Source organism: Lissotriton helveticus, chromosome 11, assembly GCF_964261635.1.
Source record: "Lissotriton helveticus chromosome 11, aLisHel1.1, whole genome shotgun sequence".
Lineage (NCBI taxonomy): Eukaryota > Metazoa > Chordata > Amphibia > Caudata > Salamandridae > Lissotriton > Lissotriton helveticus.
In genome coordinates this window covers 534,566,578-534,593,994 of record NC_136072.1, presented here as the reverse complement: position 1 = coordinate 534,593,994, position 27,417 = coordinate 534,566,578, and the positions used below count along the sequence as shown (strand labels likewise).

General features: G+C 45.8%; 1 protein-coding gene across 1 annotated transcript in view; it reads left to right on the top strand.

Annotated features, from left to right (window-relative positions):
* IKBKB (inhibitor of nuclear factor kappa B kinase subunit beta) overlaps positions 1-27,417 on the top strand; it is a 543,710-nt gene that overhangs the window by 31,461 nt on the left and 484,832 nt on the right. The window contains exon 2 of the mRNA XM_078666224.1: positions 22,563-22,685. Within this exon, the coding sequence (XP_078522350.1) occupies positions 22,563-22,685 (123 nt within the window). The remainder of the gene's footprint in view (positions 1-22,562; positions 22,686-27,417) is intronic.

Below are 27,417 nucleotides of genomic sequence, written 5' to 3'. Positions count from 1 at the left end.
CCTCTTCCGTCAGATTGAGAAGATGTGCAGGGTCTTGATCTGTTGATGTCAAGGGACCCTCTTCCAGTTTTAATATATCCTCTTCTAGTAGGAGAAGCCTAGCCTGTTTTTCTTTTGTTGCCCGGAGATATGAGAATAGTGCATGTCCCCTTATTACAAGGCCTCCCAAAGGACCTGAGCAGAGTCAACCGTGCCATCATTCTCAATAAAGTTATGTTCGATTTCTTGCTCTATTTTCGATTTAGGGTTTTGAAGGTGCCAGGGGCTAATTGGGGCGACCCAAGTACAACCTTTCCTCCCATACTCCCATTAGTAGCCAAATTGGGGAGTGATCTGATATTCCGGTAGCCAGATGTCGAACTTCTTTAAAATATCCGACCTGTGCCGCCGGGGCGAGGATATAGTCCAAACAGGAAAGGTTTTTGTGAACCCCAGAGTGAAATGTGTATTGCGTCTCTACAGGGTGATATACCCTCCATATATCCACCAGGCCCATAGCCTCTAGAAAACGTGGGAGGTGCAGCTGTGAAGGAGGTATATCCCTAGGTGGGTGGCGATCTAGTGTCCCCGAAACAACGGAGTTTAAGTCCCCCCTCCTTATTATCAGTCTGCTACTGGGGAAACTCAAGCAGCACCTTCCCCAGTTCTTTAAATGTAATTTCCTGTAATCCTGGTGGCAAGTACAGTGATAGTAGTGTCAACGCTTCCCCTTCTCTCTGGCCGGACACAGCTGCGTATCTCCCTAAATTGTCAATGTATACCTGGTCTATCGGAAATGTGCGTTTTTTCAATATACCGACTCCCCTGGAACCCGTCGTGAACCCTGAGTGCTCTAACAATTGATAGCCCCATCTAGCTAGGGCCATACACATGTTCCCTATGAGGTGCGTCTCCTGGAGCAATACCACCTCCGGGGCATGTTGTTTAAGAAGTTGCAAAATAATCCCTCTTTTAATTTTATCCCGCAATCCATATACATTCCGGGATAATAGCTTGATTTCGTCTCTCACTCATAGTGCCCATGTCTTCGGGTAATATCCGGTGCTGGGGGAGTACCCAGCCACCTTCCGGGAACATCCACCATCCCCCGAGCAAACCGCGTGCGGTCCGTCATGTTCTCAACACCATGTTCGTGATCACTGTAGTTCGTATGCTTAGACTCGTATGCAATGCTGTGACAAACAAAAACTAACACTATAAAATCAAAACCCCCAACACCCCCCACCCCATTGCCCTCCCTGCTCCCCCGCTCTCTGGGCCCAAAACTGCCATAACCCCAATAGTGCAGAGTGCTTGTTGCCCTAACCAAGAAAATTAACTAATACTTAGAGGGGGAAGGGGTTGCAGACTCCCGCCCATCTGACCCCACATCGCAGCTATGTGTTCCCCAATAACTATACATGGACATGCATCATACACAAGTACAATCAATTAGTACAGAAAATGTTTGCTTAGTCTGTTCGGCGTGTTGTCTTCGATTCCTCCGGCGTCACTAGAGACCTAGATTTATCTTGGCCAACAATTTCCAGCTTGGCAAGGTGCTTAACGGGCTTATGTTGCATCTTTAAGTATGGCGGCTGCAACTTTTTGTTCTGCACTGTGCAGCTCACCCACCTCCAGTTTTTTCAAGACTTTAAATATACTGTGACTCGCAGCAGGGCACCCGTTTTATGAGCGCTTCGATTTATGTTCTACAAAGGATTGTATTTATTTAAAGTTTTCATCTGCATGCCTCCAACCTTACCCCCCACCACTGGGGCCCCATGTAATAAATGTGATAACACTTTTCTCTGGCTTATGGAACCTTCCCTTTTGTGTCTTCTCGCATGCTTTCTTTTTTGCTCTGCACTCCTACCACGCACAGTGAGACCCTGGAGCAGTCTCTTGCCCCCTCGCCTGGCACACCACACTGCTAACCAGCTAAATAAACAAGCATTTGCAATGCAATAGGTCTCGCATTTACGCAAGTTTGAGCTATTGACATTACAAATAACAATGCCTTTTATATTTGTTTTTGTTTTAAAAACATAAATAAAAGGCATTGTCATTTACAATGCCAATAGCTTTAACTTGTGTAACTGCGAGACCTATTGCATTGCAAATGCTTGTTTACTTTGTCATTAAGCATTTCCTGGGAGTACATTTGTTACCATGCTCCCTCCCCCTCTATGTACCCATCCACACAAGTGCTCTCTTTTCACTCCTGCACCTGCTGCCATTTTGCTTCCTGTGTACATTTTTCTTTTTCTTTTTCATTTTCTTTTTTCTTTTACATTTAAATTTAAGGTTCGAGCAAGGTCATTTGCCATGTTAAAACACTACATTAAAATGAAAGCCATGCATCACGAGGTAGTGTCATGAAGCGCATGTGCACATGTGTCATGAAGTATGTATGCATATTGATGGCCGTTTTCAGTTTTCAATAAAAAAAAACATTCCAACATAGTGTGCACGTGTGTTTTGATGAATGCGTTTGCATAGCATTGCCAATATCAATTGGCAAAGTCAATATTGCAGACTTATAAATAAGAGACCTTTTGGCTTTGCAAACGCTTCCCAGATGTTGACCCAGTCATTTAATAAACTAACAAAAAATGTGCCTTCACCGGTAACCTCTCAAGCTTTTTCCAGAAGCAAAGAGCTGACAGAGACATTTCTGTGAATTAGCTGAAGGTGAAGGGTAGTAATGCGAGTGCGTTTAGGAGGGAGTGGAACCCCCCAGGGACTGATCCGATGAAGGCTGCAAAGAAACTGACAGAATAAAAGCAGGGAGGGGTTGACGTTGGTGCAGTGAATGCTGCACAGCTGTGACAATTAGAAGGCCATGACAGAAGAAAATATCACTACTAGACATCCTTTTACACTGACAAATACAGAGAAAGTGAGGCAGTGAGAGCTGGGAATATGGGGATGAAGGAAGAGCGGTGGGGAGGGGCCTCTGTTTGACCTCATGGTCACAGGTTTCAAATCCCTGTGGTTCCACTCAGTCTTTCATCCTTGTGAGGGCGATAAAATGAATACCGCTGGGTAGCAATAAACATCTATTATTCAGCGCCAGGATATCCTTGGGTGAAGGTGCGCTTTACAATACACGTTATGTTAGTGTCTTTACTTTGTCCCTCTTTCTAACCTATTCTCTGTTCGCTCCCCTCATGCCCGTCCCTCTCTTGAGCAGTTCTCTGCAGCTCTTCTTGCCCGGCAATGCCATATTTCATTACTTTTCTGCCTCTTACTTTCCCTCTCTCTGACGCACTCTTGTTAGCGCTTTGAAGTAATTGAAAGTTGACACGGAGAGCTGGCACTTTACAACGCTTCTAAATAAACATTGATGTCAGTGGATGTTGCTGGAAGGAGAGAAAGGGAGTTAAGCAAGGTCAGACATGCTGTCTAGGAACAGTAGAAAGAAAAGGAAGGTACAGAGGGAAACCAAAGATAGCACTGATGTCTGTTCATGTGGGAAGTAGAGAAGAGAGACAGAGGGGAGGTAAACAAGGTTCTAAAATCTACAGATGTGGAAGGGAGAGAATGAGACAGAGAGAGAAATATACATGATTTGAGCCTGGCGAAGGGAGGAAGAAAAGTGAGGCAAATGAGGAAAAGAAAGGCCAGGTGTCTGGGATGTGTGAAAGTGGGGAAGACACAGAAGACAGAGAAAGACATACCTGAGGTCTGGGGATTTTGAAAAAGGAAGTAAGGAGTGAGCAGGGGTAAAAAAAGCACATATGATATGCGGCGGCGTGGAAGCCAGAGGAGAAAGATGCATCTAATACTTGGGGATGTGGACAAGGAGGGAACGAGGCAGACAGACCTGGAGTCTGCAAGACAGGGGATAGGGAAAACAGACAGCTACGGAAGTGAATGCATGTTTGATACCCGATGGGACCTGTATTTGTTTTATTTGCGGTTATATTATACCGCTAGACATGAAACATCGAGAAGAAAAGGAAAGATCCATCAATGATTGTGAGATGAAATAAAGAGATGTGAAGGGCAGAGAAAGGCACGTGCAAGATGGCTCAGGCGGGAGCACCCGCTGCAGCGTGCACGGAAGCCGACAGCCAGCCTGTGGTAAAGTCTTCAAGACCTTCTCTGTGCGTCCTGGCAGTGGACTCGAACCCACGAGGGAAATGGGGGTGGGCAAAAAAGCTGTCTTCATGCCGCGTAGGAATCAAGCGCCCCCTTGTTCAATTCGAATGAAGACCCTAGCTCGAAGAGGTTTGGGGTGGCTGAAACAGCTCTTATATGTACTGTTCAAGTTTGGGTCCAACATAGAGCCGGGGCTTTTTTTCTTCTAAACGTGGAAACGAAAATAAACGACAACCGTTCTTTTTGATCGTTTGGGGGGGGGGCGGGGGGCATGCCGCGCAAATTCAGTTTCTTATCCTCCCATTAAAAGGCGCGGCTGAGCACCTACAATCTAAAACATTATATAGCGCAGACTTTACCTGGGCTCCGACTCCTCTGTGCCCGTCAACAGGGTGACTCAAAACGAAACTGAAAACTACGAGCCGCGCGACGTGAGCGGTCTACGGTAGAAGCTCTCGCGCGCGACCCAATCCCAAGGCGCATTGGCAGAGTCGGATTCCGACGCGCGCGACCCAATCCCAAGGCACACGTCGGAATCCGACTCTGCCACGCTTCTTAATGTGCGTGTGGCCATCTCCTGTCTCCACTAGTTGTCGGCTGAGCCGACAGCTATAGTTCTCGCAGAGAGAACGCGCTTCGCACGCTTTCGCTAAGGTGAGACCTAAAAAATGCTCAGCTGTTAGCACTATCTGGCCGCTCCTTCCTTTTCATGCTCATGCCATTTATAAAAAGTGTAAACACATTAAGGTTCCCATGTTGTTCCTGCTTGCATTTTACATGCTGTATCTTTAAGTATGCAAAAAGAACAAGTGATGGACAGAATGCTGTACAATGTCAGACATTCATCCCGATACAGAGATCTAGGCCTAAATCCTTTGTTTTTTTGCTCGCCATGCAATTCCAAACCTAGCCGTAGGCAAATCAGTCTTGACCCTGTTCCCCATAGGAACAGTCCAGACCAAACTGCCAGGCCAGGTGCTGCCTGGACTGGGATCAAGCATCCTGGGACTGGTTTCACCCTCATCAGCCAGGCTAGCTTGAATCCACTGGCATGAAGAGCACGGGACCCACGTCTGGGCATTGCCATCCCACTCTGGGTGAGAAATGCAAAAAGACCTGTTTGGCAGTTCGGGCTGGACTGTTCCCATGAGGAACAGGGTCAAGACTGATTTGTATATGGTTGCGTCTGAACTGGGGAAGCGAAGTGAGCTAAATGATGGGTTCAACCCAGATCTGTGACTGGTGGTGAGTGTCTGAAAAGTTTCAGCGCTCCGTCTATCATCTCCTTTTGTTCGGTATCTGTAAGTATAGCGGCTGCGCCTTTTGTTTTGCACGGCACGACTCGCCCAGCTCCATTTTTTCCAAAAGACTTTAAATATACTTTTCACGCTCTGCGCTGTGCCCTATTCACGAACACTGCCTCACATTTCATGTCATTCTGTTTTTGACATTGTGCTCCATAACCTCCCCCACCCTTCACTGTTGTTTGCTTTTTATAGTGGATTTGAAGATTTTGCCCCGCTCACTTTGCCATCAATTCTCAGCTCATCTCTCTTAACCACCCCTCGTACTGTTTGACACTCTTCTACCTCCTCCCTCCAAAGTCCCTTGTCACCTCTGCCTACGTATCCCGAGCCAGGAATAACACGCGGGCACTGATTACCTCCACTGCACACATGACGTTAACCGCTACGCATCGCATATACTTCCTTCTCATTCTTAAAATCCAGAGAAGACAAAAAGGGGTTTGGGGAAAGACCAGGCAAGCCTCCAACTATAAACTATACATAAATAGTAAGCAGTGCTGCACCATTGCTATTTATTTATTTAGTTGTATTTTTGAAATTATTATAAACAGTAGTGACTTATTACAAAACAAACTAACAAAATAATCACTTCCAATAACAATTACAAATGCATGCTCACATCAAATCTTTCTCGTATTATTTCTATTCAATATATAGTAACTTATATAGCTAATACAAGCCCCGTATTACTCCACAGTCACACCTAGTAACAGGCAAAAGTACTACACCCTTTCTTTGTTTCAGGAATTTCTTTTTAAGTACTTATACTACTACTTGGATACTTGAAAAAAGTAAAATCTAACAAACATCGTTGCAAAACCAATAGCTCTAAAATTAAATAATGCTAGACCTATTGCATTGCAAATGCTTGTTTTTTTTAGGGTTATGATTTCTACAGCTACACTATGATGGGGACCTCTCGACCATTGCTTGAGTTGCAAGCAGACTAAGGCTTGCGAAACCCAGTTCACTGGAAATACCTTCAGTTGGTATACTACCCTCGTAACCAACTGGGTACACTGCCAAAAACTACACCATTCTCTCCTATTTCCAAATATCTAAAAATATGTGGGCTCTTCCGAGCAGTTGTATGGGGTAGTCAGAGTCTCCCAGCTCTAGGTTTCTGGTCTATATGGATCTCTTATTACAAACCTACACTCGACTCCTCCTATTCAGTGTGCTTCCAGAATATATTGGCAGTGTCTCTTGAATAGGGAATATTCCCCAACAGATTGGGCTTCTTTGTTACAAGACTATTATAGGGTGGGTAAAGAATCCAAACAGAAATACTTATACTTCAAGATCCTTGTCTAGTTGTATTTAGCGCCTTATAAACTGGAGAGGGCTGGCCTTCTCAGCCATGTCACATTGGCCTTCTTAACCACACGAGGTGTGCTTATAAAGCTTGCGATAGATATTTAATATTCTCTCAACGTATGTTTTGTCATTGGCAGGGACTTTAAGGTGGTGTAACACTTTGATAAATGGTCAAGAAAACCTGTTAAGGTTAGCATTGCACAAGGAAATTTTTAATAATTTATTGTGTAAAAGTGTAATTGTTAGAAACTATTTAAAAGCGTTAAGCATTTTTGGTTTGGACTTAGTAGGGGCAGCAGTTTTAAACAAAATAGCATTAAAGCAATTAATTAAAAAATCCATATATTTGATCTCACGAGAAAGAGATTTGAAAATATGCAGAGGGAATGGCAGACTGGACTGCATAGCGGAGAGCTCAATTATTAAAAATCCTCAGCCGTATGTTCTTTGGAACCTGAATCATGGTGTACGCAGAGTGATTCTACTCTCCAGGATGAATTTGTTGCCGTTGAGGATAGTAACAGGAGCTTGGGAAGATATCCCCAAAAATGAAAGACTTTGTGATTTATGCAATGGTGGTATCCAATATTTTAATAATGCTTTGATTGTGTGCCCAGCACTTAGTTCAATACGACGCAAATTTCTAAGGCATGGTTTTTTACAATATAATATTTCAACAGCAGAACAGGCACGCAACTTTCTTCTGCACCCTCCGTCAGAACAGATATGTTTTAAGATTTTCTGTTTTTTTAAAGAATTTTTAAATGTATACTAGAAGTCAATAAGTAGGGTGTTCAGTGGATTATGTAGTACCTTGTATAATTTCCCTTGTTTTAGCATTTTTGAGTACTTTAAGCATTTTTAACTCGTGAAACATACGATAAGTAACAATTATTTATTAGTGTGTTTAACAATCCTGTTTGCTTTCTTGTGCAGCTTTTGAGCTATTTTGGTTATATTGATGCAATATAATCATTCTGGGCTCCGTCCAGGATTAGGGCATCTATGCACTAGCACTTTATCTTGATATATTTGCACTCTACGTAGCACTTTACAAAATCATCTGTTGATAACACTGTTCTCTGTCCTCGACATAAGAAATGTTTTAATTGCTCTTGCCTTTGTTAATCTGCTGCCTGTATATTGGATAACATTTGTATAAAAGTAGCTGAGTTTATTAATCTTGGGCTAAAGCCAAAAGGGTCGAATCAGGTATAAGCCCTGGATAAAGATTAAGGTTTTATTGCGTTAGCACAATGTAAAATTCATGGGCACTTTACATGGTATTTTATAAAAACCGGCCGCTATCTTCATTTAAAATTCATCTCCCAAAAATATGATTTTAAAAACAAGATTTTAATTACTATTTTTTGATTATCGTTAAACGTACATTGGATGAACTGTACATAATTTCTTAACCATGCGCTGTCCAAATGTAATTGTAGATTAGATTAGATCTCTTCATCAAATTAGGGAGTCAGCCAATAGTGTTCTTCACTAGATAATGATTAGAAGATTTCTGTCCCTCGAAGTGACGTATTTAATGATCATCAGAAATTAGTCCCTTTAGGGAGGAGGTAATTTTAGAAAAATTGGTTATTTCAGTATTTATTCATAATTAAAGGTAGGGGTTTAATGAAAAATGTATTATGTACTATGTGTAATGTAGGATTATTACAGGGTGTAAGCTCATGGGCTTTTAATACTGTTTTTTATGAATTAATGTTTTATTGTAATGTTATGTGGAATTCTTCGGAATTCCAAATCATAATAAAATGAATTGAATTGAATATCCAATGGGACTGGCCACCCTTGCAAATACAGTGGAGAGCAGTATGGTCTAAACTGACCTTCATCAGTGATGTGCTACTATCCATGCGTGCTGTGTAGCCATTTTACTTGATATGATGTACAACACAGGTTTGAATATACATAGTTGGAGGTGGCTCGTCACAGTGCTGGAAGTAGCCAAAATCTGTATTCTGTGCTAGTGGTGTAATAGTTTTGTCCCTAGCCAAGACAAATGGCTGAGTGAATGTCATGCTCATTGTGAGAGAGTCACATACAGAGTCTCTTTTATCTTGTGTGGGGTCCTTCCTCTGATCCTGAGATGCTGGTTAAGTTTTCCGGGACCATTGATTGTGTTGATTTGGATCAATCTAATCCTAGATGTAACTGGACTGATCTCGGTGTGATTGATGGGACATAATAGTTACTACAGTAGCCGCTACTAGCTATTACCTGTTGGGCATTTTTCAGACCAGTTTGTTGTTGAGGTCAATATAGATTGTGGGAGGAATTCCTTAGAATTCCTTACCTCTCTCTTTCTGTTTTCTGCATCGGAGATACTGTGACCCTAACCTATATTGTTTGATTTGAACTGTCCTCTGCTGTGGCATGTGGAGGAAAACTCCATATAGTATTTACTTTTTTTCTGTCTATCGCAGCACTCTGTGTGGGATCTCTTCCCTTCTGTATTATCCCTTTTCCTCGATGCCCTCTGTCTCTATCTTTTGTCCCTTACAGAGTTGTTTTATATTGATGTTACTGCTTTTCTGGGTGAACCTGGCACTATCTGAGATTTTACCATTCTTTTTCATCCTCTCCCAAGACTCCATCCAGTCACTAATTATCTTAAAATTGTACATATGAAACTTGGGACTCCAATCTTACCTGAAGGTTTCACCTGGCCAGCTGATGGTATGTCTTGTCATCATCTAAACATGAATGTGTAAGACCTACTTTAAGTTCAAACCTGCCAAGTCAGAATTTATTATCCTAACACCAACAGGAAGTTTTGCAATCTTTCACAGAGATACAACTAATTTCCTTCATAACCCAACTTGTCAACACCGCTAAGGCTCTGGGCTTCCAACTGGATTGCACCTATTTCTTCAAGATGCAAATTACACAGAAGACTAAGCTATTCTGGCACCACCTGACCCTCTTATGCAAAGTGAAACAGCCTTCAGAATTACTATCCAAGAGCTGGTCCTCTTTTGTTTTTTCCCCTTTTTTCTAGGGAGTTGTAAGGCTCTCCTTGCCAGCACCTCTGAAGCTCACCGGACTTCCAGAAGAGTGTTGAATGTGCAAGATTGACACAGCTGTTTGGCCTGGCAGCTACTGCCACAACTTTGGGATGTAACCTGGACTTTTGGGTCAAAATATCCGTAGTGCACCAAGGCAGAGGAAGGATTGGATCAAAGACACGGTTCTTGCTGCTGTCTTTTTTTGAAGGCTGTGATTGGCTTTCGTTTTTTGCTGCGTCCTGAGAAAAATGAGGGAGACTGTTATAATTGATAGAACCCACAAGAATCCTTCTCAAGAGCCGCAAAGACTAAGCTGCTTCAAGCCCTTCTGCGAGAACCTGCTGCTAACAAGGAGCATGCCCAAGAACAAGGCCCTGCTGCCTCTACCTGGCCCACAAAAGGTGCATTGCTTGTATGTGCAGTTTGCTTCTCTTCTGCAAGAGAGATTCTCCCTTTGGTTGTTTTGCTCTGGATGCAGACCTAGGCAAGAGGTCAAGAACCCCTGGGGTGAGCGGCTGCTTTTTGCTGAGTTGCCCACACTGATGTTCCTTATCTACAGTCTCACCCCTTTTGTCTCTGGGGCATGTCATTTTCATGGGCCCTCCAGTGTTCTTGCTGCCTGCTCTGCAATTTGATACTGAAGCTTGGATTTTCCATTCATTGGATCCACATGACCATTTTCCCTCGCTGGCACAGGTGGTGCGATCTTGCATCTTCTGGATTGAGCCTTTGGATGTTTCTGAGGCTGTGGTGACTACTGTTGTCAAAGGCATCGTCCTTAAACTTGGCTTGCCGGGATAGTGTTTCCTTGACTTGCCCTCGATCACATGTTCCTGATGCTTGTCATTGGGACTGCTCACTTTTTATGCAAACTGCTTGTGTTGCAATCAGGTTTTCGCACATCCTGTCCAATTAAGACTGAACCAGTATATTCTTCCTATCCCCCTCTCAATCTCATTTACCGCTGTGGTTTTCAGAATTTTTTTCCCTTAAAGACGTCACAAGCAAATATCTGCATTTTTATTTAGTCTTGTATATTTGACATTTGATTGAAATGCTCTGTTTGTGACCATAAATATTTATAGTCTATGTCCACTTGACTTCAGTTCATGTGTCTTGATATCGTTGCACTAATGGTATTCTTAATTCTTGAATTAAAAACGTTGTTGGAAAAAAGATTAATATTCTCTCCCAGGGCTGCCATTCCGACATTAAATCACAATCCATTGTGGAAACACCTGCATCTTGATGGTCGGTGATCTGTAACCGCGATGACCTTGGCCTCCTTGTCTTCCTATGGGAAACATTTCCTGATGGATTGCTAGAATTGATTTTAGCCACTCTAACCACTGCAGTATTTAACACTATCAATCATCCCGTCCTGTTTGATACCCTTGCTCTCAAACTAGGCTTCAGTGCACAATCTCTGCTGGTCCAAGTTATACCCCATAAACGGAGTCCAGTTTCTCCTCTTGAATTGCTCCAGATTCATTCCCATTCCCATCGCTTCCTCTTCGTTGCGGCACGCTTCTTTCCGATGCGGTGCAGTGCAACAGTTCCAGCGGCGACATCCTCCTTCGGAGTTGCGACGGCAGGCACAGCGACACGCTTCTTCTCGTTGAGTCGCGCTTCCAGCTCCTTGCGACACGCAGTTCATCGGAAGGCCCAAAACAGCAGCAGGCTCTTCCACAGGAACTCTGGGGAGCTGGGAGGTGAAGTCTGTTGTCTCTGAGACTTCAGCAGGAGGCAAGCTATTTTCCAAGCCAAGCCCTTGGAGATCCTTCACAAGTTGAAAGCAAAGTACACACAGTTCCTTTCTCCTTCCTTTGGCAGTAAGGCAACCACTGGCGTGGAGAAGTGTGGCTCAATGGTTAGAGTGGTAGAACCTGATGCAGAGGTCTGGCCCGGGACCAGGGTTCAATTCCTGCCTCGCGGGTCTTGGGCTCAATTTCCTCGGACCTGATAATTCTCGCTTCGGTGCCTATTCTAATCATGGGTCCCACTCTGCAACTCTGGGCAATAGCTTGCTTAATCTCCACAACGGCCCCAGCAGCGCTGGGATGCCTGGCTTCACCTTGGGGGTGCCCAGGAGTGGACATTTCACAGGGAAAAGCCAGGAAGGGTTCCACAGCGGTATGCATACAGCGCCAGGAAACCCCAGTTGGGTTATAAGTGCGCTTTACAAGTACAAATTCATTTCATTTCACTGCAGGCCAATCCCCCAAGCAGCACTTCAGCTTGGGAATACTCTCCTCAGTTTCTTCAGGTTCCTCTCCTCAGTAAAGGTTTCTTCTTGTAGTCCAAAGTGATCTAATTTCATGGGATCAGGGTCCCAATATTTATACCCCAAAATCCTTTGTTCTCTGAGGGGAGAGGGGCCTTTGCCTAGTCCAAACCAGTTCTGAAGCACTCTGTTTACCAGACTTTCCTTTCACAGTGCAGGGCAGAAACATCAGACACCCCACAGGAGGTGGAGCCAGCAGTGTGGAAGGCAAGTACTGTCCTGGAGCACTTTCTTTACAGGACTCCTTCTCTTCTTTCAGTGTGCAGGGCAGAGACATCAGCCACTCCCCAGGGGGTGGAGCCAGCATTGTGGAAGGCAGCTACAGCCTTATTCAAGGTTCAGGTGCAACTCCTCCCTCCCATCTAGATGCAGATCTCTCTATTCACCACTGGGTGACTCACCCTGTCTCCTGGAATTACCCAGCCTCGTCACTCTCAAAACCAGACATAGGAATACACAACCTAGCAGAGGCAGGTTGGAATGGTTAGACAAGCAAATACCTACTTTCTAAAAGTGGCATTTGCAAACACAGAATATTAAAATAAACTTCACTAAAAGATGTATTTTATTATTTTGAGTTCAGGCATACTAACCTCGAATTTCCACCATGTCCTCTGAGACAGTTAGGATTATAAAATGTAATAACTCTAACAGCCCATTCTGGCCTATGGAGAACAGGTAGCCTTGCAATAGGGAAAAACGAAAATGGCTGTAATTCACTATTAGTACATGCCACACACACCAGGGCTTGTCCTACCTCATACTTACAATGCACCCTGCCCTTGGGCCTACCATGGGGGTGACTGATATGAAGAAAAGGGAAGGTTTAGGGACTGGCAAGTGGGTGCACTTGCCCAGTCAGCATGACAGTACCTGACTGCACGCACGCTCTGCAATGGCAGACCATAGACACATTTTACAAGGCTGCTTCTGTGGGTGGCACAACCAGTGCTTCAGGCCCACCAGCAGCATTTGGATTTACAAGCCCTGGGCACACTCAGTGCACTAGACTAGGGTCTGACAAGTAAACCAAATAGCCAAACATGGAACCACTGATTAGTACATCAATTTACAATAGGGAGCACTTGCACTGTGGCACTGGATAGCAGTGGCACAGTGCCCAAAGCATACACACCAGCAAAAATACATGAGGCAACAGCAAAAATGGAAGGGAGACCCACGCCTATGGTGCCAGGTCTAACGTGTGTCCCTTCCAGCTGAAAAGTGGGGAGAACTACCCTAACTCCTGGGAGTTCTCTTTATTAAGGTGGAAAAATCTGGACAGACCATCAGCGTTGGCATGTTCTGTACCAAGTCCATACCCTGTAGGGAAATAGACCCCCTCAACAGCTTTGGATTCTCACCCCTCATCTGCATCTTCCATCTGAGGGGCCTGTGGTCTGTCTGAACCCGGAAGTGAGTCCCAAACAAGTATGGTTTCTGCTTCTTCAGCGCCCAGACCATAGCAAATGCCTCACGCTCAATAGCACTCCACCTCTGTTCCCATGGAAGTACCCTTCTACTGATAAAGGCTACAGGTTGATCTAGGCCCTCCTCATTCATCTGTGACAGAACAGCCCCCATACCATGCTCTGAAGCGTCTGTATGGACGATAAACTCTCTTGAGAAGTTGGGTGCCAGGAGCACGGGCGCCATGCACATGGCAGCTTTCAGGGCCTCAAAAGCTTTCTGACAGGTATCAGTCCAGATCACCTTCTTGGGCTGCTTCTTGGAAGTCCGCTCTGTCAAGGGGGCAACCATGCTGCCATACCCCTTGACAAACCTCCTGTAATACCCTGTGAGACTTAAGAAGGCTCTCACCTCTGTCTGGGTTTTGGGTGGCACCCAAGCCAGGATGGTTTCAATCTTGGGTTGTAGGGGTGCCACCTGGCCGCTCCCAACTTAGTCTCCCAAGTACACCACGGAACCCTGCCCGATCTGGCACTTACTCGCCTTGATCGTGAGACCTGCTTTCCGCAGCGCCATCAACACTTCCCAGAGGTGGCGCAGATGTTCCTCCCAACTTGAACACTGCGATGTCATCCAGGTAGGCGGCACTGAACTCATCCAGTCCAACCAACACCTGGTTGACCAACCTCTGAAAGGTGGCTGGGGCATTCTTTATTCCAAAGGGCATAACACGGAACTGGAAATGCCCATCTGGTATGGAGAATGCTGACCTCTCCTTTGCCCCATCAGTCAAGGCGATCTGCCAGTACCCAGACGTTAAGTCAAACGTGCTGAGATACCGTGCAGCCCCTAGCCGATCTATGAGCTCATCAGCTCTGGGGATGGGGTGCGCGTCAGTCTTGGTGACTGAATTGAGTCCTCTGTAGTCCACACAGAACCGGAGCTCCGGTGTGCCACCCTGTGCTGCAGCCTTCGGGACCAAGACCACTGGGCTGGCCCAAGGACTGCTAGATGACTCAATCACTACCAAGTGCAAGCATTTTTGAGACCTCCTCTTTAATGCAAGCCCTTACCCTGTCAGTTACCCTGTAAGACTTGTGCTTCACAGGTAAGCTGTCTCCGGTGTCCACATCATGGACGCACCAATCTGTGACAATAGGAACCAGGGAGAACAGATCAGAAAACTGTCCCAGCTACTGGCGGTAGTCATTCTGTTGCTCAGGGGTCAGGGTGGAAGAGAGGTTAACATCATCCACTGATCCATCTTGCTCTGAGGCTGACAGGAGGTCAGGAAGAGGCTCAGTCTCCTCCTCCATCCCAGCATCTGTTGCCAAGAGCATGCCCACTTCAGACCTCTCTAAGGGGGGCTTAAGGCGGTTGACATGTAGGACCCTCAAGTCCACCAAATAGGTAACTGGACTCTTGTGCTCCACAACCTCAAAATGTCCGGTCCACTTATCTTGGAGCCCACTGGGCTGCACTGGGGCCATGACCCACACTTTCTGGCCGTGTTAAAGCTCTCCCAGAGTGGCTTTCTGGTCATACCAGCGCTTCATCTCCTCCTGGCTGGCTTCCAGATTCGCCTCAGCGAGTTGCCTGAAACGCCTAGTCTCGTTCCTGAAGGCCAGCATGTAGCTATATACATCCTGGGGAGGTTTCCTGGGAGATTGCTCCCAGCCTTCTTTAACCAAACTCAGAGGTCCTCTGACTGGGTGTCCATAGAGAAGCTCAACGGGACTGAACCCTAGAGATTTCTGTGGCATCTCACGGTATGCAAAGAGTAGGAATGGTAAGAGGACGTCCCACTTACGCCTCATGGGTTCCTCAAGACCCATTATCATGCCCTTCAGGGGCTGGTTGAACTTTTAACCCGCCCATTTCCTTGGGGGTGGTAAGGAGTAGTTAACTTGTAAGTTACACCACACTCCTGCCACAGGGACTTCATATAGTTGGAAATGAAGTTGGTGTACCGGTCAGACACTACCTCGCGAGGGAATTATTCCCATCAGTGCTCGTCCCACCACGGGGGCCGTCATTGTCCTCAGATTTATGGCTTCCGGGTACCGGGTGGCATGGTCCACCAAGACCAGGATGAACCTGTTGCCCATGGCTGTCTTGGGGTCCAGTGGCCCCACAATGTCAATCCCCACCCGCTCAAAGGGGGTACTGACCACAGGGAATGGCTGGAGAGGAGCCTTGTGCTTCCTCCCACTCTTTCCACTTGCCTGGCAAGTCTGACAAGTTCTGCAATGAGTATCAGAACACTTGCGCATTTGGGGCCAATGAAAGAGGGTGACAAGCCTATCAAAGGTCTTGTCCTGCTAACGGCACATCATGAGCCAGCCCCAGTAGGAAGGCTCTGAACTTCTGGGGTACCACCAGCACATGGGCTGACCCAGGTTCAGCACTTAGGCTCACTATACAGGAGACCATTCTCCCAGTAAATCAAGTGTGACCCTGACTGATCACCTGCTGCCTGGCTTGCAGCCTGTTGCCGCAAGCCCACAAGAGAAGGGCACTCTGTCTGTTCCTTGCAAAATTCCTCCCTGGAGGGGCCTCCTTCCTGCTGCCAATGGGTCAGCTCAGGCAGGTCCCCCAGTTCAGCTACTTGCTCCCCGGTAGGTCCAGGGCATCCCCCTCAGGGTCTACTTCCCCCTGGGCCGTGGGAACTTCGGGGGCTGGTTTCCCGCGCCCCTCGCCACTTCTCTCTTCGGCAGGGTCCTGGGCCTCCCTCTCAGGCTCCAGGTCCTCTTAAGAACCCCTACTGGCTGACATTGACTAAGTGGTCACGCACGCCCAGTCAGGCAGTCCAACCATCTTCAAGTGATTTGTTTTCTCCACCTTTTCCCAAGGTGAGTTCTCCAAATCACTTCCCAACAAACAGTCTACACTCATGGCGGGCCTCACAGCTACCTGAAGAGTACCAGAGACCTTCCCCCCCCCCCCCCCACTCAAAGGGGACCTGAGCCATTGGACAATGACTGGGTGTTGTCGGCGTTAACAACTCGGCAAAATGCATGAGGGACAATCTGCTCTTGAGACACCAGGTGACACCTGACAGCTGTCACACTGGCTCCTGTGTCTCTAAAGGCCTCCACCTTTTGGCCATTGACGGTCACTCGCTGCCCATATTTCTTAGTGTTCCTGGGTAGCTGAGCTTCTGAGACCGTCTCACAGGGTCATCTGTGCGGGACCCCCCCCCCCCACTGTGGGCATCAATCTCCTCCCCCAAAGCTACACTAGCCATCTGCCGGGGCGGAGCACCAGTGGGTGCTTGTTTACCAAACAGGCGGCACCTGGTATAATTCGCCTTATGACCCAGGTCACCACACTTATAACATTTCAGGGGGCCCTGGGGAACAGGACTACCTGTCGGGGCCCTCTGCTTTCTCTCAGGGGCGGGCTGGGAACCTTTCACGGGGTTCCCTTGGGGACTACTTTGGGGCCCTTTGCGGAACTCCTTCTGTTTACCCTTGTCCCCCCACTCTACTGCTGGGGACCCTGCCCACCTTTGGCTGAGTCTCCCATGTGAACCTTGTGGACCCTGGTACTGACCCAGCGGTCCGCCTCCTCAGCAAGCTTCCTAGGGTTAGTCAGCTTGCTATCTATCAGATGCTGGTCAAGCTCTGGAAAACAATTATCAGACAAGTACTCCCATGTAATCAAATCAAAGAGACCATGAAAATCGTTAACCTTGCTGCCCTTTACCCAACCATCCAATGCTCTGCAAAAGAAAGTGACATATTCAACCCAAGTACTGTTTTTCAACTCTTTGCATTTCCTGAACCTCTGCCTATAGAGCTCAGGTGTCAAACCATATCTAGACATCAATGCATCTTTCATGTGGCTGTATGAATTGTGGACTTCAGACGGCAAGTCTAACAATGTATCCCGCCCCTCACTAAGGAACCTTCCCCACAACCCCACTCCCCAATCTCTCTCAGGGACCCGGTGGGAAGACATGGCTACCTCATAGGCTCTGAACCACTGACCAATATCATCACTTTTGTAAAACTCCTTCACCACATCCTTGGGAATATACACTCTACTTTCTGTATGTACTGACGGTATGCTGCTTCCAGAGGGAGTAACTTCTTAACTTTTGGTTTTAAACTCCAACTCCCTCAAAACTTTTTCATGCTCCAACTGCATTTTCTTTTCCTCAGGATCTAACTTTCTATTTTCTAATTCCAGCTGCCTATCCACCTTGAACCTGGTCAATACCATTTCATGCCTTCTTGACCTCTCTCTGTCCTCCAACTCCTCTGGAGACAGACTTTTGTTAGAGCCAATGCTACCTGCAGGGGAAGGTACCTTCCTTCCTCTTGAGCCCAATGGCTCTTCCTGGTGTACTTCTGCATCATCATCCTCCTCAATCATAGGAGTTGTCCTTGCTTCTACCCAGGCCCTCAGTGCCTTGTAGAATTCTTCCTTCACTTTAAATCCAGAAGTGGAAACATTGAATTTCTTGCAAAAGTACTTCATCTGCTTTACTGTGTAGCATTCCAGCCGATCTTCTTCCCATTCGCAATCAAGGGAGACTACAGACTCTGCTCTCTCTACTGAATTAGGCATCTCTCAAAAATAGAACAAAAATCCAAAAAGGACTCTACCAAAAAGTATGCGGTATCGTTATGGTCTGCACTCTCTAAGTAGTGTTCGCCAGTCACTGTACATGAGTCACATATGCAAATCCAGGATCCTTGCCACTGATGCTTCCAATGTTAGATTTGGGGGTCTCTAGCTGGCACAGGTAGGTACTTGTGACAAATAGGGACCCTCTCCTCTAGTCAGGACAAGGGGATTACACTCCTAAAATAACCCCTGCTCACCCTCTAGGCTGCGTGGCGCGAGCAGTCAAGGCTTATTTCAGAGGCTTTGTAAGTTAAGCAGTTGTGACCACATACAGTAACCCTGTGACAACACTACAAATGGACACCAAACAGGTTTTATACCAAAATAAGTAGACTTTATATAGAGTTACCACAGGACCATAAATGATAAAAAAATACACACTATGATTACTATAAGGTGGTAGATTTAAGCTTAGTTCAGTTCAGTTCTTAGATGCGACACTCTGCGTCAATGTACCTAAAGGTGCGTTGCACTTCCATGACAAGCAATGTCGCAGCGATGGGAAATGCGGCAAAGTTCAGATACAAAGAAATAAAGACGTGAAGATCTTCCAGATGCGGTACGCTTCTCGGGGATGCGAGAAGTTCTCGGTTCGATGCGTGGACTGCAGCAGCGACACCCTTACGATGCGACGGCAACAGCTCCAGCGGCGACGCTCTTCTCCCACTGTGCATGAAGCTTCCACTCGATGCGACAACTACAGTGGCGACATCCAAGATGCAGCGGCTCCGACGGCGGTGCGCTTCTCGGGGATGCGAGGTGCTCTTGGTCGATGCGGTGCAATGCGACAGTTCCAGCGGTGACACCCTCCTTCGGAGTTGCAACGGCAAGCACAACGACGGCGACACGCTCCGACCTCATTGCGAGATTCTTCTCCTGATGCGATGCAGTGCGACAACTACAGCGGTGACACCCTCCTCCTTCGGAGTTGCGACGGCAGCAGCAGCGACAGCGACATGCTTCCTCTTCGTTGCGGCACGCTTCTCTCCGATGCGGTGCAGTGCGACCGTTCCAGCGGCGACACCCTCCTTCGAAGTTGCGACGGCAGGCACAGCGATGACGACACGCTTCTTCTCGTTGAGTCGCGCTTCCAGCTCCTTGCGACACGCAGTTCCTCAGAAGGCCCAAAACAGCAGCAGGCACTTCCACAACAACTCTGGGGAGCTGGGGGGTGAAGTCTGTTGTCCCTGAGACTTCAGCAGGAGGCAAGCTCTTTTCCAAGCCCTTGAAGATCCTTCACAAGTTGAAAGCAAAGTACACAAAGTTCCTTTCTCCTTCCTTTGGCAGTAAGGCAACCACTGCAGGCCAATCCCCTAAGCAGCACTTCAGCTTGGGAATAGTCTCGCCTCAGTTTCTTCAGATTCCTCTCCTCAGTAAAGGTTTCTTCTTGTAGTCCAAAATGATCTCATTTCATGGGAACAGGGTCCTAATATTTATACCCGAAAATCCTTTGTTCTCTGAGGGGAGAGGGGCCTTTGCCTAGTCCAAACCAGTTCTGAAGCACTCTGTTTACCAGACTTCTCATTTCCTTTCACAGTGCAGGGCAAAAACATCAGACGCCCCACAGGAGGTGGAGCCAGCATTGTGAAAGGCAAAAACAGTCCTGAAACACTTTATTTACAGGACTCCTTCTCTTCTTTCAGTGTGCAGGGCAGAGACATCAGCCATTCCCCAGGGGGTGGAGCCAGCATTGTGGAAGGCAGGCACAGCCCTATTCAAGGTTCAGGTGCAACTCCTCCCTCCCATCTAGATGCAGATCTCTCTATCCACCACTGGGTGACTCAGCCTGTCTCCTGGAATTCCCCAGCCCTGTCACTCTCAAAACCAGACATAGGAATACACAACCTAGCAGAGGCAGGTTGGAATGGTTAGACAAGCAAATACCTACTTTCTAAAAGTGGTATTTGCAATCACAGAATATTAAAATAAACTTCACTAAAAGATGTATTTTATTATTCTGAGTTCAGGCATACTAAACTCGAATTTATACCATGTTCTCTGAGACAGGATTATAAAATGTAGTAACTCTAACAGCCCATTCTGGCCTAAGGAGAACAGGTAGCCTTGCAATAGGGAAAAACGGAAAATGGCTGTAATTCACTATTAGGACATGCCACACACACCAGGGCTTGTCCTACCTTATACTTACAATGCACCCTGCTCTTAGGCCTACCATAGGGGTGACTGCTATGAAGAAAAGGGAAGGTTTAGGGACTGGCAAGTGGGTGCACTTGCCCAGTCAGCATGACAGTACCAGACTGCACGCACGATTTGCAATGGCAGACAATAGACACATTTTACAAGGCTGCTTCGGTGAGTGGCACAACCAGTGCTTCAGGCCCACCAGCAGCATTTGGGTTTACATGCCCTGGGCACACTCATTGCACTAGACTAGGGTCTGACAAGTAAACCAAATAGCCATACATGGAACCACTGATTAGTACATCAATTTCCAATAGGGAGCACTTGCACTGTGACACTGGATAGCAGTGGCACAGTGCCCAAAGCATACAACACCAGCAAAAATACACGAGGCAACAGCAAAAATGGAAGGGAGACCCACGCCAATGGTGCCAGGTGTAACAGTTACCCTTTCGTATCTTCTCAGATCGGTGTAGTCTAGGTCAATATCTGCCTGTTTGCTTCACCAGTTTTAGAAAGATCCAACATGTCCACCAGTAGCCTGTACTGATTGATGCTTGAACAAGGAAAAGTCTGAGAGCATGGACAGTTACTCTTGAATAGGGCAGAGTGATGTACTGTGTGCAAGAAGATCTGCAGTGCCAGCCACAGCCTCTAACCAATTGAGGCATCACAAGAGTAATCCCGCACACCTGTGTAAATATTCTGGGATGCCTTGTCTCCATGGAACTAGATGTACGCAATGGAAAATGTACTTGGTTTTGGTTGGCTCCAACAGATTAATAAGTGTAGCTCAAGATCTTCCTGGCTGGTTGGCCTGCGGCAACTGCTTCTGCTTTGGGATATAAACTGACCCTCTGGGTCAGAATATAAGTTGCTTGACTCTTGTGAAGCTTTGTGCACCGACGCAGAGGAAGGATTGGATCAGAGACCGAATTCTTGTTGCTGCCTTGATTTAGATCCTGTGATAGTTTCGATTTCTTTCCTGTGTCACGAGGAGAATGAGGTAGACTTATGTAAATTGTTAGAACCTGCCCAACCCCATCTCAGGACCTGCAATGATCAAGCGGCTTCAAGCCCTTCTGTGAAAACCTGATTCTGGTGAGGAGCATTCCCAAGAATGTGGTGTGGCTGCCTCTACCTTGCCCACTTGAGGTGCATTGCATGTATGTGCAATTTGCTTCTCCTCTGCAAGAGAAAATGTCCCTTTTGGCTGGTTTGCTGAGGATGCAGACCTAGGCAAGAGCCTATTGGGCAAATGACTGCCATACAGTGAGTTGACCAAGCTTCTGTTCCTGATCTGTAGTCTCAACACGTTTGTTTCTGGGCATGTTGTTTTCATAGGCAGCCCTGTGTTCTTGCTGTCAGCTGCCTGCTGTTGAACACATTACTGATGCTCTGATTTTCCTTCATTGACTCCTGGTCACCATCTTTCCCTCACTGGCCCAGCTGGTGTAACTTTGCATCCCCTGGATTGTGCCTGTGGATGTCTTCCTGAGACTGCGGGGACTCCCACTGTCAACCACATCATCCCTAAACATCTCTTATCAGAACCGTGTTTCCTAGTGTTGCGCACTATCTCATGTACCTGATACTTGTCATTGTGAATGCGCAATTTCTATACAAACTACACTTGTTATCAAGAGGTGTGGGCACACCCTTCCCAAGTAAGTTTGAACTAGCTTATGCTTGTAAACCAGACCCAAACATTTAAGCTGCAGGACTATGACAACCCACATTAGTTCCCTAAGCTTTTCTGGAGTGCACACACAAAGGGCTGAGTTATCTTCTAACGATAATCAGATTGTTCCTATTTTTGGTCGAAATTGTTTATTTGCGATGTATCAAGTTTTTGCTGAACGCTTTGACCTTTTACTAAATAATAGTCCTACTTTTATAACAAAGTAATTGAACTGATTGGACAGTCCATTTATTGTGAATTTCTTATATGTAAACTTTGAGGTCGGGTGCTGCATTTAGCACCACCAAGTAGCCCCTGGGAATGCTCAAGGAATCAATAGTGGCCAGACGTCTGTTGTGAGTGTCCAACAGGGATAACTTATACTGAAGAGAGACTTGGTTGCAGGGTCCGACGATTGCCGAACAGGGTTACATTGGGGGAGTGTATGATTGAGGCAAGCATGGGTTTGAGGAGGATGGGCATTTCTGAGGATCTGTTGAAAGGAATAACTCCAGGTGGTATGTGGTTAGGTAAGTGTTGGATCAAGGATCTGGTTTGGTACAAATGGCATGTGATAAATGCTTTTGGGGGTAGAAGGTTGTGTTCAGTGGTGGGGTGCTTAGGGAGTAATTGCTGCTGTAACGTATTCCCTTCTACCCTTGTTCTGAAAGGCTGAAGCTCCAGGCAAGATGAGCTATCCTCCATCCATGCAGACCCAGACCTGCGGTGCTTGGGAGATGAAGGAGCGACTGGGAACCGGGGGCTTCGGAAACGTCATCCGGTGGCAGAACAAGGTGAGTCCATCATTCATTGTCTGTAAAACTACATTGGGGTTCAGAGAGGACTTTCGTAGAACCTATGGTTATATTACAGATGTTTCCATGGGTTAAGTGTTGGTTAGTTTTATCTTATAGCTCAGAGCCATAAATGTGGAGAGATGACTGTGGAAGGCCATTCTTGTATTTTTGATGTAAGGTTTACATCCTCTATGTTAAAACACGTAAAAACATATTCTATTGTTAGTCCTGTCCGGTGAAGCATTTAAAGTACAGATGAAAAAAACATGGGGAAAACAGAGGTTCATTTGCTGCAGCTGGTGTAGCAAAGGTCAATTTGACTAGTTATTTTAAGAAATTTTTCTTATGAATCTTTGCTGGTTAGAGAGATACAGAGATAAACAAAAAGGCTTCTTGGATTCTTTATTAAAAGTTGAAGTGCTTTCCTTCCACTGAGACAAAGCAATGCTTGTGGAAACCTTAAGTTACCATCAGGTTTCTCAGAGGGAACACGTCAGGGTCCCTTACACCGTAACTTACTGTAGGTGCTGGCTGCTCCCTTGCCTATGCCAACACTGATGCAAGGATTCAAGTCGTCTCCCTGTTGTTGATCACCTCCAGCTACACCTTTACTTGTGCCAATCTGAACACCGTCCTAAAGCTGGAGATGAGTAAACTCTGACCAGTCTGTGACGCAGTACATTGCCTGTTCTGTGGCGTTAGTTCATAGTATATTACAAACTTGAGTGGGGTAACCGTCAACACAAAGTCTGCTGCAGTCTTTGCTTAATACGTTAAGACTAGTCCTCAGTTTATTTTCCCAGATTGGATTATATTTTGTGTACTCAAATGCTTTCACTAAACTGTAGACACCACAATAATCAGCGGTGGGTCCCTCTAAAGCGGAGGAGCATTGCCCTACTGCTTCAACTACAAGCTCAATACAAAATTATAAAATAATAACGTTACCTTTTTTTTTTTATTGAGCTTGCAAGTGAAGTTAGGTTAGGGTGGGGTCTAGGGAGGATGAGTGTTGGTGGCTGCACCTTAAGTGCGCATGACGGTTTGGTCGGTTGTCTCGGTCCAGCTAAACCGTCATGCGCACTTTGCATGCTCTCCAAAGGTTGTATTGTACAGCCTGGGTGAAGAACAAGCACAGCCTCCCAGTCCCTCTCTGAGTGCTGAACCAAGGCGCTCAGACCTATCGCAATGCTGCTGTAAGGCAGCATTGGTGATTGGCTAGGGAATTCTGGGAGGCTGTGTGCTTCCTGCTGCGGAGAAGAGGACAGAGGAGAAGCGGCGAGCGGCGTTATTCAGGTAAGTGCTTTTATTTCTTTTTTATATCCCCTTTCCCTTCCCCCTGCCCCGCCACCCCTTTTGGTAGCAGCTGCTACTCACAATAATGCTTCAAAAGAAGCTTGAAATTACGTTTACTGTCACTGCAGGCTAGTTTTATCTCTGCAGAGCAAAATGAAAAAGAACGGAATAAAACTGAAGTACTGTAAGTGGCAGCAGTCGTCACTGTTTGAATTTCAAAGCCCTGCCACTGCAACAACTCACTGTCCATCCCAGTGACGGTCCTTCATTCTTTCATACAGACAAAGTCCAGTGTTCCTGCAAGGATGACAGTGAAAACAGCCGCAATACCTGTTTGACCACCTTTTCAGTTTCCTGGACGGATTAATTTTGCTTCCTGTGAAACTGAAATAGTTGGAGATCACTGAAGGCTCACAAGGGAAAGTCCCAGTCCAGACATGTATTCAGAAAACATCGAAACACCCAAAACAAATCAAACTGCCAGTCAGACGTTTTGTAGTAACCCAGATGCACAAGTGATGTCATCGGCTTCTAGGCTGCTGAGGAGTTAAGCACTCTAGAGCACCTTTTACTTTCACAATAGTCACATTGTGTGACCAAGTTCATTGGTCACTTAGTAGCAGTAGTGCTATTCTGTGAGTCCTTTTGGATGTTACCCCGTCACCTTGTGCTTAAGTGAAACTGTGTATTTGGTTCAGGTCCAGAGTCCAAATTTCTGATGGCCTCTGGTAGACTCGACATGTAGTTCTCGTCCAATCAGTATCCCAGCCCCAGCTTTATGTTTATGCTGAGTATTGCATTGGAACAGAACTGAAACTGGAGGCTCAACCAGGGTCAAATTGGGACCACAAATAGGCGCAGGTAGCCCAAAAAAAGTGGCCCACATTTGAGGAGCACCACCTGTCCCAAACCATTGCTTGGTTGTTATTATCAGGAGGCCAGGAGGTTAATTGTTGGAGAAATGTGTGGTACATTAGGCATTTTAAAGCTTGAGGGGTGAGTAGCATTGCTGAAGGCTGGAAACACTGTAGCTGTAAAAACTGAATACTTATTCCAGTCTCTTCACCTTGTACAAGGTTGCAAGAATTCCGCTCCCAATCATCTAGGTCCTTGACTCGGATTATAATATCAATCGGAGATCTAGTACAAAGCCAAGGGTCAAAAGGGTTAGGTCAGGATCCCTGGGAAAAGAATCTACAATGACAAAAGAAAGCGGAAAAACGGCTTTAAAATTCCTCATTTTGATGATTCACTAAATAGGGGTTTCATAGATTAATACCTGTCATTTCAGCGGCCTTCGTCCTGCCCCTTTTTTTCATAATACCAGTAATTAATAATAACCTATTATTCACTTGTATAGTAAAAAACATATGCCTACCTTTGCTGCCACCAGAGGTAGTGAATCTTTTTGGTGGCTGGCAAAGGAGCACAGTGACACCTGTAACAGCCATCAGCTAGATTGACCAGGACTAGCAACTAGCAACATCCTAGCCTTGGCCTCTGGATCCTGCCAGGCCTCAAGACCTCCCTATTAGTGACATGCTGTAGTGTCACTAGTAGACATAGTCGAGAGAGAGAGAAAACATTAAGTGAAATTGAGTGATTCCTGTCAGAATAGGGTCAGTGAGAAGGAAGGAGGTAATGATTGGTATATGTTGTACCTAGGTAAAATGCAGGCACATAAGCTATTCTGGGCATATGGGACAGCTGTGGCATAATGCTGGTGCTGACATAGGGGGCATAATTATAGGTGCAAGGAGGACCGTTGGCAAAATGCTGGCACTGGCATTGTGGAGGTAATTCTTGGCATATGGGATAGGGCACCCTTGCAAATTACTGGTACACTAAAAGTAATTTGTTGTCTATGGGACGCCAGTGGTAAAATGCTGGCATTGACATATTGTAGATCCTTATTGGCATGTGGGACACGCGTAGCAAAATGCTAGTGCTACCATACTCGATAACTCTGGCGGTTAGGGAGGACAGCCATGGCATATTGGGCAGGAGACGCAGCCAACCACAACAAAATTCTGGCCTTGACATACTAGTTATAATTTTGACCTATGGGTCACCCATCATATATATGTGGATACATTCAATGGCAACATTCTGCCACTGGTATACTATATTTAATTCTTGGCAGTAACAGAGTGCCTATGGAGTATTGGATCTATCCATACCAAAATTCTAGCCCTGATGCACGGAGGTAATTATTAACACACAGGGGCACGCGCTGCACATTTTGAATTACATGGGGCCAACTCCTGAGGAGTGTCTGCCTTCATTGAATTGGCACACCTTTAAAGTACTTCAGTATTTAATATGAGCACTTGAGAGACAGTAGTTTTGTGCAAGTTTATTTGAAATTCTGCTTTAAAAGACACTATTTTAGCTTTAAAAAAAAAAAAAATACAATTTAGGAGGAGACACCCCAGGGAACTTCTTTGAAGTTGGGCATGCTCGCTTTGTTTGTTCACTGGGGGAAACATCGTTTACATTGTGTTGCTATTAAATCACGGTTTTCACAACGCAAGTCGTTACAACGACTTGCGCTGGATGGTGCTCTAGGACAAGGAATAGTATAATTTACTAATCGACACCTTCCCTACTGTATGTAGACTGGAGTTGGAATAGTTAATTATACTACTCCTAAGTCCAGCGCCCTCCAACGCAAGTCGTTGTAACGACTTGCGTTGTGAAAAACCGCAATGTAATGTACCGTGATGTAAATGTATGCGTTGTAACGTCATACATCCTTCACTGGAATGCAGAGCAAGTATTACACCACTCCACTTTAAAAGCAGCTTTTTGACTTTGTTAAACCCCTGTATTTAAGGGCCAGGCATAATGTATTTCTGTATTTAATTTCTTTTATAGCTTTGTGTCCCAGGGTAGCGTGTCATGGTGATTTACATCACACTCCTATATTGTAAACAGAAGATGAATCAATCATACAAGTGTGGAAATCAATTCATAGGAAATGGTACAGAAGACAATGAGGGTTACAATGTGTAAAAGTAGCAAAGCTTCCATATTGGCTGGCATTATATGTCAACAGTGCTTAGTCTGGTGAAGCACAGGCAAGAATTGAAACATAACACAGTGGTTGGGGTTGTATGCACTAATGAGACTTTGTTACCACCCAAAGAACCATTTTTTTATCAATATTAAAATTAGGAAAGATTGATTAAAAAAAGCAATACGTTTCTATGCTTTACAGTTTGCATGCAGCTCCTTGATGCTGGTTCATAGCTCACTGTGATGCAGTGGCAGGATTATAACTAGGGCCACTGGAATTATGTGATTCAGTGGCCACAGCGTTGTCTGTGTAATATGGATTTTCTGCATTTGCCACTTCATCTGCTGCATAATATGCAGATTTTAGGGTAAATAATGGTTTCTAACTCGGGCAGTTTAAAAGTTACTAAAAACT